Genomic DNA, 11403 nt, shown 5'->3' with positions numbered 1-11403 from the left:
ATCATTTAAAAAATTATATAAACAAATGTCACTTAACAACCTAAATCATGAACAAAAACTAATTAGAGAAAAATTCTAAAACTTTATCTTTCTCCCTCTCTCTCCCCCTCCCTCCCTCTCTCTCCTCCCTCCCTCTCTCCCTCCCCTCTCTCCCCCCCCCCCCCCCTCTCTCCCCTCTCTCTCTCTCTCCCCCTCCCTCCCTCCCTCCCAGCGGTCTGAACCTGGCCCCGGTAGCGCGGTTGAGGGCCTCGTGGGAGAAGTTACCCAGCAAGTACGAGCGTCTGTTCCGGGACCTGCAGGAGCTGTTTGACCCGTCCAGAAACATGGCCAAGTACCGCAACGTGCTGAGTGGTCAGAGCATGCAGCCTCCCGTCATCCCGCTGTTCCCCGTCGTCAAGAAGGACCTCACCTTCCTCCACGAGGGTAGGACACACACAGACACACACACACACACACACACACACACACACACACACACACACAAGCATTCCCCCTGCACACACACACATACAAGCGTGCCTCCTGCACACACACACACACACACACACACACACACACACACACACACACACACAAGCGTTCCCCCTGCACACACACGCACACACACAAGCGTGCCTGCTGTGCACACACACACACACACGCATGCCCAACTAGCCTATATATCACTATATATATCTTTCAGTCCCTGATGTAAGAGGGGTAGCTAACGTCAACGATCAGCTGGATGGTTCAGAAGGTCCACTGGACCAGAACCAGTCCCTTGACCACTAAGGCTGCCCGCTCAGTCAGTATCAGTCATTAAAACAATTCTGCCGCGCAATGTGAGCAGATATATAATAATAATAATAATAATAATAATAAACGCCTAGAGAGTGTTGGTCCAGCACCTCTGTGAGGACAGAGCTGTTTGTAAACATGTCGGACCTTCTGGGTTCTTGAGTCACATGTGTTCTCCTTGAGGAAAGACACCTAGCATACCTGCTTTCATTAATGTTCATCAAACATGACAGCGTTGGAATCAGGTACAATAGTGCCATCTATGGACGAGTCGTGGTATTACTTTTGGCATAGTTACTCATGCTCTGCAGCCACCTAGTGGTGGGAAATGGTATAGCAGTCACACATCAAATCATTTGGAATTGGCAGATTGACTGATGAAGTTCCATGACCCTTGAACCAGGCTAACAGAAAGCAGAAACTCCGTTTGGAGGTCATTGACATCCTGGCATTTCCTGTCCACGCTCGGGCCTGGCTTTCCCACTTCCTGTCAGCTGATCTAGATGACCTCGCAGGCTGTCTCTGATTGGCTCAGTTCCTGTGGTTTTACAGTGCTTCCCCAATCCCTCCTCCTGGTTTCCTGTCCAGTCAGAATCAGACAGGGAGGTTTCTGGTTTCCTGTCCAGAGTCAGGATCAGACAGGGAGGTTTCTGTCTCATGCAACGTTGACAAGTCCCACTGTCTCATTTTACATCTCAGTTAGGAGACGGTATGATTTGATGAAGGGGCGGACTTTGCTCTGCGTCAACATAGCTGAATAGGAGCTCTGTGTGTTGACCTGTAGAGGTTGAGCAGCGTTTTGAAGTGTGTGTGTGTGTGTGTGTGTGTGTGTGTGTGTGTGTGTGTGTGTGTGTGTGTGTATGTGTGTGTGTCCTCCCAGGTAATGACTCCCATGTGGACGGTCTGGTGAACTTTGAGAAGCTGAGGATGATCGCCAAGGAGATCCGCCATGTTGTCCGAATGACCTCCGCCAACATGGACCCCGCCCTCATGTTCCGACAGAGGTGGGTTGGACCCCCCCCCCCCCCTCACGAGTCCACAGGGTTATTTGAATGTGAAGATGTCAGACTTGATATGGGCTGCAGTTTCCGAGTACCCCCCCCCCCCAGAACCCTAGAACCCTAGAACCCAACCCCCCAGAACCCATGACACAGGTATGGAACCGGCCCCCGTAGAGAACGAACGCATATTCTCCGTTATCCGACTCCTGACCGCTCCAAGCGAGGCCGTCTGCGTGTGGATCCTGTAGGCTGAGAGGAATCCAAGCATGTCCACCTCATCCGGTCGATCTGACTGACCGCTTGATCAACGAGAAGACGACCAGGTTCATTCACCGGCGGTCTGGACTCTGGTCCGTTGATTTCAGGTCACATTCTGACCGTTGGTTTCGGGTCCAGACGGGTCCAGACTGGCCGCCCAGAGTGTCTCTGTCTCAGACACAGTCACAGTGCATGAGCGCCCCCTACAGGCGGCCTCCACATGCTGCAGCGATAGTGCTCTCCATCCCTCCCTCCCTCCTCTCCCTCCCTCCCTCCCTCCCTCCCCCCCCGGCCCCCAATCTCACCACGCCCCCCACCAACGCCACCAGCCCAGGTTAGAGAGAATCACGCTGTTCCCAATACTGGTCTCTAGTCTGTGTGTGTCTGTCCATCTCCTGCTCTCTAGTCTGTGTGTGTCTGTCCATCTCCTGCTCTCTAGTCTGTGTGTCTCTGGTCCAGACCTGGTCTCTAGTCTGTGTGTGTCTGTCCATCTCCTGCTGGTCTCTGGTCCAGACCTGGTCTCTAGTCTGTGTGTGTCTGTCCATCTCCTGCTGGTCTCTGGTCCAGACCTGGTCTCTAGTCTGTGTGTGTCTGTCCATCTCCTGGTCTCTGGTCCAGACCTGGTCTCTAGTCTGTGTGTCTCTGGTCCAGACCTGGTCTCTAGTCTGTGTCTCTCTGGTCCAGACCTGGTCTCTAGTCTGTCTCTCTGGTCCAGACCTGGTCTCTAGTCTGTGTGTGTCTGGTCCAGACCTGGTCTCTAGTCTGTGTCTCTCTTTAAACCCTCCTTCACTCTCCATGGCTCTTGCTTTCAGGAAGAAGAGATGGAAGAGTCTAGGGTAAGTCGTGTCCCCCCCCCCACTACCAGCTACTTGGTACAGTCCTTCCGTCCAACCAACCACCATCCATGCGCGCCTCTTCATCCCGCCCACATCTCTGCCAGCATCCAATCGCATGTCCCACCCCGTCCTGCGTCATTAACCCTTTCATCCACAGTGACTCCTGACCCCATGCTGACGCTCACCATTCCATGTCCAGAACCTGTTGTTGTGCCTTGTTGTTTTGTTTGTGTTTACATCCTCCCGGCGTTGCCCCCATATCAACAGTATGTTTCCATCCTCTAACCCGTTTGAGCTCATCCAGCAGGATGTTGTTGTTGATCTGTTTGCGTGTTTGTTTCCGCATGATGCAGCGCTGGTCAGAGGCCTTTCTCCCGCGCAAGCATGGTTGTGTTCTGGTGACCTCTGAACCCTGGCCCCTGGCCACAGGCAGGGCTGTAGGACCGATAGGACTAGAGAACAAGTCCAGTCCAGTTAGATTACCACTGTGGCAGAGAGGCAGTGATGCATGATGGGTATTGAAGAGTCAAGGCAGAGAGGAAGTATTACGCCGAGTCCAACAGCAGACAGATCCTGGGTCAGTCACAGAGACACACTCCATTCAGAGTATAACAGCAGACAGATCCTGGATCAGTCACAGAGACACACTCCATTCAGAGTATAACAGCAGACAGATCCTGGGTCAGTCACAGAGACGCACTCCATTCAGAGTATAACAGCAGACAGATCCTGGGTCAGTCACAGAGACACACTCCATTCAGAGTATAACAGCAGACAGATCCTGGGTCAGTCACAGATGCACCATAGATTCAGTTCTCTGATCAGACAACATAGCATTGAGTTTGGTCCATCTTTATAGTCACGGTGTGGCTGGTTGCATACATAGTTCAGTCTTATGACCTTATACATCTGTATCAGTGTCTAGTTGTGTTTTCCTGTTTGCACCTGGTCTTCTCTCTGTTCCTAGAGTCTGATCATGTGTGTCCTGGGACTGGGACTAGCTTAAGAACAGACTAAACTGGTCTAGAGTCAGAAAAGCTCTTCTCAGTCGGTCAGGAGGTTTGATACGCCAGCGAGAGGCTGCATGGACACCACCATCGGCCAGCATGCGCGTCTTGGCCAGATCCCTCCCTCCGGCTCGTCCCAGAACACTCCCCCCTCCCTCCCTCCTCACCCCTCCTGACCCCTCCTCACCCTCCCTGACCCCTCCTCACCCCTCCTGACCCTCCCTGACCCCTCCTCACCCCTCCTGACCCTCCCTGACCCCTCTTCACCCCTCCTCACCCCTCCCTGACCCCTCTTCACCCCTCCTCACCCCTCCCTGACCCCTCCTCACCCTCCCTGACCCCTCCTCCCCCCTCCCTGACCCCTCCTCCCCCCTCCCTGACCCCTCCTCCCCCCTCCCTGACCCCTCCTCACCCTCCCTGACCCCTCCTCCCCCCTCCCTGACCCCTCCTCCCCCCTCCCTGACCCCTCCTCCCCCCTCCCTGACCCCTCCTCACCCTCCCTGACCCCTCCTCACCCTCCCTGACCCCTCCTCACCCTCTCTGACCCCTCCTCACCCTCCCTGACCCCTCCTCACCCTCCCTGACCCCTCCTCACCCTCCCTGACCCCTCCTCACCCTCCCTCCTCACCCTCCCTGACCCCTCCTCACCCTCCCTGACCCCTCCTCACCCTCCCTGACCCCTCCCTGACCCCTCCTCACCCCTCCCTGACCCCTCCTCACCCCTCCCTGACCCCTCCTCACCCTCCTCACCCCTCGCTGACCCCTCCTCACCCCTCCCTGACCCCTCCTCACCCTCCTCACCCCTCCTCACCCTCCTCACCCCTCCTCACCCCTCCTCACCCCTCCCTGACCCCTCCTCACCCTCCTCACCCCTCGCTGACCCCTCCCTGACCCCTCCTCACCCCTCCCTGACCCCTCCTCACCCCTCCCTGACCCCTCCTCACCCTCCCTCACCCCTCCCTGACCCCTCCTCACCCTCCCTCACCCCTCCCTGACCCCTCCTCACCCTCCTCACCCCTCGCTGACCCCTCCTCACCCTCCTCACCCCTCGCTGACCCCTCCTCACCCTCCTCACCCCTCGCTGACCCCTCCTCACCCTCCTCACCCCTCGCTGACCCCTCCTCACCCTCCTCACCCCTCTCTGACCCCTCCTCATCCTCCCTGACCCCTCCTCATCCCTCCCTGACCCCTCCTCACCCCTCCCTGACCCCTCCTCACCCTCCTCACCCCTCCCTGACCTCTCCCTGACCCCTCCTCGCCCTCCTCACCCCTCCCTGACCCCTCCCTGACCCCTCCTCACCCCTCTCTCCCTCTCCCCCAGGTCTCTGAGTCAGGGAAGCACCAACTCCACCATGTTGGATGTCCAGGGCGCTCATAAGAAGCGCGTGCGGCGCAGCTCGCTGCTCAACGCCAGGAAGCTGTACGAGGACGCGCAGATGGCCCGCAAGGTCAAGCAGTACCTGAGCAACCTGCAGGTGGAGCCGGACGAGGAGAAGCATCAGATCATGTCCCTGCAGTGTGAGCCCTCCTACAGCACGCGTGAGTACATTACATTACCATTACATTACATTACATTACATTACATCACATCACATTACATTACATTACATTACCAGATCATGTCCCTGCAGTGTGAGCCCTCCTACAGCACGCGTGAGTACATCACATTATATTACATTACATTACATTACAATTATATTACATTACATTACATTACATTACAATTATATTACATTACATTACATTACATTACATTACATTACAGTCATTTAGCAGAAGCTTTTATCCAAAGCGACTAACAATAATTGCATTTAATGTAGGAAAAGGGTCTTTAGGTTCCTGTTGAGAGTCTAAGCTGCCCTACGCTGCCCCCTAGTGACACTCAGTGGTGCTGCAGTCACAAACCCTGTTCTCAATCTCTTTATCTCTCAATCTCTTCATCTCTCTGTCTCTTCATCTCTCTGTCTCTTCATCCCTCTGACTCTTCATCCCTCTGACTCTTCATCTCTCTGTCTCTTCATCTCTCTGACTCTTCATCTCTCAATCTCTTCATCTCTCAATCTCTTCATCTCTCTGACTCTTCATCTCTCAATCTCTTCATCTCTCTGTCTCTTCATCTCTCTGACTCTTCATCCCTCAGTCTCTTAATCCCTCTGACTCTTCATCCCTCTGACTCTTAATCCCTCAGTCTCTTCATCTCTCAATCTCTTAATCCCTCTGACTCTTCATCCCTCTGACTCTTCATCTCTCTGACTCTTCATCCCTCTGACTCTTAATCCCTCAGTCTCTTCATCTCTCAATCTCTTAATCCCTCTGACTCTTCATCCCTCTGACTCTTCATCTCTCTGACTCTTCATCTCTCTGTCTCTTCATCTCTCTGTCTCTTCATCCCTCTGACTCTTCATCCCTCTGACTCTTCATCCCTCAGTCTCTTCATCTCTCAATCTCTTCATCCCTCTGACTCTTCATCCCTCTGTCTCTTCATCCCTCTGTCTCTTCATCTCTCAATCTCTTAATCCCTCTGACTCTTCATCCCTCTGACTCTTCATCCCTCTGACTCTTCATCCCTCTGACTCTTCATCCCTCTGACTCTTCATCTCTCTGACTCTTCATCTCTCTGACTCTTCATCTCTCAATCTCTTCATCTCTCTGACTCTTCATCTCTCTGACTCTTCATCTCTCTGTCTCTTCATCTCTCTGACTCTTCATCTCTCTGACACTTCATCCCTCTGACTCTTCATCCCTCTGTCTCTTCATCCCTCTGTCTCTTCATCTCTCAATCTCTTAATCCCTCTGACTCTTCATCTCTCTGTCTCTTCATCTCTCTGTCTCTTCATCTCTGTCTCTTCATCTCTCTGACTCTTCATCTCTCTGTCTCTTCATCTCTCTGACTCTTCATCTCTCTGACTCTTCATCTCTCTGTCTCTTCATCTCTCTGTCTCTTCATCTCTCAGTCTCTTCATCTCTCTGACTCTTTATCTCAATCTCTTCATCTCTCTGACTCTTCATCTCTCTGTCTCTTCATCTCTCAATCTCTTCATACCTCTGTCTCTTCATCTCTCTGACTCTTCATCTCTCAATCTCTTCATACCTCTGACTCTTCATCTCTCAATCTCTTCATCTCTCTGACTCTTCATCTCTCTGACTCTTCATCTCTCAATCTCTTCATACCTCTGTCTCTTCATCTCTCTGTCTCTTCATCTCTCTGACACTTCATCTCTCAATCTCTTCATCCCTCTGACTCTTCATCTCTGACTCTTCATCTCTCTGACTCTTCATCTCTCTGACACTTCATCTCTCAATCTCTTCATCTCTCTGACTCTTCATCTCTCTGACTCTTCATCTCTCTCTCTCTTCATCTCTCTGTCTCTTCATCTCTCTGACTCTTCATCTCTCTGACACTTCATCCCTCTGACTCTTCATCTCTCAATCTCTTCATCTCTCTGTCTCTTCATCTCTCAATCTCTTCATCCCTCTGTCTCTTCATCTCTCTGTCTCCATCTCTCTGTCTCTTCATCTCTCAATCTCTTCATCCCTCTGACTCTTCATCTCTCTGACTCTTCATCTCTCTGACTCTTCATCTCTCAATCTCTTCATCTCTCTGTCTCTTCATCTCTCAATCACTTCATCTCTCTGTCTCTTCATCTATCTGACTCTTCATCTCTCTGTCTCTTCATCTCTCTGTCTCTTCATCTCTCAGTCTCTTCATCTCTCTGACTCTTCATCTCTCTGTCTCTTCATCTCTCAATCACTTCATCTCTCTGTCTCTTCATCTATCTGACTCTTCATCTCTCTGACCCTTCATCTCTCAATCTCTTCATCTCTCAGTCTCTTCATCTCTCTGACTCTTCATCTCTCAATCTCTTCATACCTCTGACTCTTCATCTCTCAATCTCTTCATCTCTCTGTCTCTTCATCTCTCTGACTCTTCATCTCTCAATCTCTTCATCTCTCTGTCTCTTCATCTCTCTGACTCTTCATCTCTCAATCTCTTCATACCTCTGTCTCTTCATCTCTCTGTCTCTTCATCTCTCTGTCTCTTCATCCCTCTGACTCTTCATCCCTCTGTCTCTTCATCTCTCAATCTCTTCATCTCTCTGACTCTTCATCTCTCAATCTCTTCATCTCTCTGACTCTTCATCTCTCTGACACTTCATCCCTCTGACTCTTCATCCCTCTGACTCTTCATCCCTCTGACTCTTCATCCCTCTGACTCTTCATCTCTCTGACTCTTCATCCCTCTGTCTCTTCATCTCTCAATCTCTTCATCTCTCTGACTCTTCATCCCTCTGACTCTTCATCCCTCTGACTCTTCATCTCTCTGACTCTTCATCTCTCAATCTCTTCATCTCTCTGACTCTTCATCCCTCTGACTCTTCATACCTCTGTCTCTTCATCTCTCTGTCTCTTCATCTCTCTGACACTTCATCTCTCAATCTCTTCATCCCTCCGTCTCTTCATCTCTCTGACTCTTCATCCCTCTGACTCTTCATCTCTCTGACTCTTCATCTATCAATCTCTTCATCTCTCTGTCTCTTCATCCCTCTGACCCTTCATCCCTCTGTCTCTTCATCTCTCAATCTCTTCATCTCTCTGACTCTTCATCTCTCTGACTTCATCTCTCTGTCTCTTCATCTCTCTGTCTCTTCATCTCTCTCTCTTCATCCCTCTGACTCTTCATCTCTCTGACTCTTCATCCCTCTGACTCTTCATCTCTCTGACTCTTCATCTCTCAATCTCTTCATCTCTCTGACTCTTCATCCCTCTGACTCTTCATCTCTCAATCTCTTCATCTCTCTGACTCTTCATCCCTCTGACTCTTCATCCCTCAGTCTCTTCATCTCTCAATCTCTTAATCCCTCTGACTCTTCATCCCTCTGACTCTTCATCTCTCTGACTCTTCATCCCTCTGACTCTTCATCCCTCTGTCTCTTCATCTCTCAATCTCTTCATCTCTCTGACTCTTCATCTCTCAATCTCTTCATCTCTCTGACTCTTCATCTCTCTGACACTTAATCCCTCTGACTCTTCATCCCTCTGACACTTCATCTCTCTGACTCTTCATCTCTCAATCTCTTCATCTCTCAATCTCTTCATCTCAGTCTCTTCATCTCTCTGTCTCTTCATCTCAGTCTCTTCATCTCTCTGTCTCTTCATCTCTCTGTCTCTTCATCCCTCTGACTCTTCATCTCTCAATCTCTTCATCTCTCAATCTCTTCATCTCTCTGTCTCTTCATCTCTCTGTCTCTTCATCTCTCTGTCTCTTCATCCCTCTGACTCTTCATCTCTCTGACTCTTCATCCCTCTGACTCTTCATCTCTCTGACTCTTCATCTCTTAATCTCTTCATCTCTCTGACTCTTCATCTCTCTGACTCTTCATCTCTGTCACCCCTGCGTCTACCACCACACCAGTAGATCTGCTGTTCTGGAAATTTTCCCTCTCTCCCTCCCTCCCTCTCCCCCTCTCCCTCCCTCTCCCCCTCTCTCTCCCTCTCTCTCCCCCCCCCCCCTCTCTCTCTCTCTCTCATAATGATGTATCAGTGCTGGTGTTGAGGTTAAGTTCAGGTTCTCTCCTTGTTCCCCTGACCTCAGTGTCTAAGAACCTGAGTGAGCGTCGCTCCACCAAGTCGGACATGTCTCCTGTGTCTCTGCGCTCGGCGCTGCCCGCCGGCCGCGCCCAGAACCGGGGCTCCCAGGTGCTGCAGGTCCAGGTGCCTCTCTACCCCCTCCGCAAGAAGAGCACCGCCAAGGACCTCCACGCCGCGCACAGTGAGACCCCCTCTCCCACCGCTCGGCCTTATGGGCCCTGACCTGTGACCCCGACCCGGGGGTTTCTAGAACATTCCAGGAGTAGGACTTTTCTTTTTTAGTCTCATTGTGCTGTTGTTGTGTTGCCCCCCCCCCCCCGCCCCCCCCCAGACTCCAGCTCCCCCCAGGTGGTGAAGAAGCCGCCCACAGGCTCCGCCCCCCCAGGGGGAGGGGACAGGGACAGGGAGCCGGGGGATTGGACCAGAGGGAGAGGACATCCTGAGGACGCTGCGTCCTCCCGGCACTCCAGCCCCACCGTGTCCCCCCAGGGCTCCCCACGCAAAGGTCTGCCCCAGCACTACTACCCCCCTACTACCCCCCCATAACTACCACCCCATAACTACCACCCCATAACTACCCCCCTACTACTACCCCCCTACTACCCCCCCATAACTACCCCACTACTACCCCCCCATAACTACCCCCCTACTACTACCCCCCTACTACTACCCCCCTACTACTACTGACCACTCCAGCCCCACCGTGTCCCCCCAGGGCTCCCCACGCAAAGGTCTGCCCCAGCACTACTACCCCATAACTACCCCCCCCCCTCCCCCATAACTATCCCCCTACTACTACCCCCCCATAACTACCCCCCTACTACTACCCCCCCATAACTACCCCCCTACTACTACCCCCCCATAACTACCCCCCTACTACTACCCCCCCATAACTACCCCCCTACTACCCCCCCATAACTACTGACCACTCCAGCCCCACCGTGTCCCCTCAAGGCTCCCCACGCAAAGGTCTGCCCCAGCACTACTACCCCCCTACTACCCCCCCATAACTACCACCCCATAACTACCACCCCATAACTACCCCCCTACTACTACCCCCCTACTACCCCCCCATAACTACCCCACTACTACCCCCCCATAACTACCCCCCTACTACTACCCCCCTACTACCCCCCCATAACTACCACCCCATAACTACCTCCCCATAACTACTACCCCAGTACTACTTCCCGATAACTACTACCCCAGCACTACTGACCCCATAACTACTGACCCCATAACTACTACCCCAGCACTACTGACCCCATAACTACTACCCCAGCACTACTGACCCCATAACTACTGACCCCATAACTACTACCCCAGCACTACTGACCCCATAACTACTACCCCAGCACTACTGACCCCATAACTACTACCCCAGCACTACTGACCCCATACCTACTACCCCAGCACTACTGACCCCATAACTACTGACCCCATAACTACTACCCCAGCACTACTGACCCCATAACTACTGACCCCATACCAAAGATCCAACCAATGAGCACTAACCATTGGCTGTGTGTCTGTGTGTCCTGTCCTGATTGGTTGCAGTGGGTGGCGTTCCCAAGTTCCAGAACTCTTCCCAGATGAACCTATCGGGTTCCTCGTCCTCGCTGACCAGCGACGCCAGCACCAAGGGGGGCGGGGCCAGCCTGCGCAGCTACGGGATAGGTGGGGCCTTCCTCCATAAGAAGATCCTGCTGATGACATCACCGCTCGGAGAGAGAGACAGGGAGAGACTCGTCAGGCAGCCCGGGAGAGAGGAGAGAGAAGAGGAGAGAGAGGAGAGAGAAGAGGAGAGAGAGGAGGAGAGAGAGGAGGAGGAGAGGGAGAGACTGGTCAGGCATCCCGGCAGAGAGGAGAGAGAGGAGGAGAGAGAGGAGGAGAGAGGAGGAGCAGGACTTCAGAGAGAGAGAGACGCAGGGATTG

The 11403-nt window shown here is 52.6% G+C and overlaps 1 protein-coding gene across 1 annotated transcript; it reads left to right on the top strand.

Annotated features, from left to right (window-relative positions):
* Nucleotides 1–211: 211 nt before the first annotated feature.
* LOC311328228 (rap guanine nucleotide exchange factor 6-like) lies at nucleotides 212–11145 on the top strand (the record flags this gene model as incomplete). Its single annotated transcript, XM_084462226.1, has 6 exons — nucleotides 212–423; nucleotides 1658–1781; nucleotides 5201–5418; nucleotides 9473–9649; nucleotides 9800–9973; nucleotides 11026–11145. Coding segments are annotated over 6 exons (1025 nt in total), but the record flags the coding sequence as incomplete, so codon positions are not given.
* Nucleotides 11146–11403: the final 258 nt, after the last annotated feature.

The sequence above is a fragment of the Borostomias antarcticus genome (assembly GCF_949987555.1).
Source record: "Borostomias antarcticus genome assembly, contig: scaffold_1004, whole genome shotgun sequence".
In the NCBI taxonomy this organism is placed as follows: Eukaryota; Metazoa; Chordata; class Actinopteri; order Stomiiformes; family Stomiidae; genus Borostomias; species Borostomias antarcticus.
The sequence above is the reverse complement of the archived record's forward strand: the minus strand, read 5'-3'. Positions and strand labels throughout refer to the sequence as shown.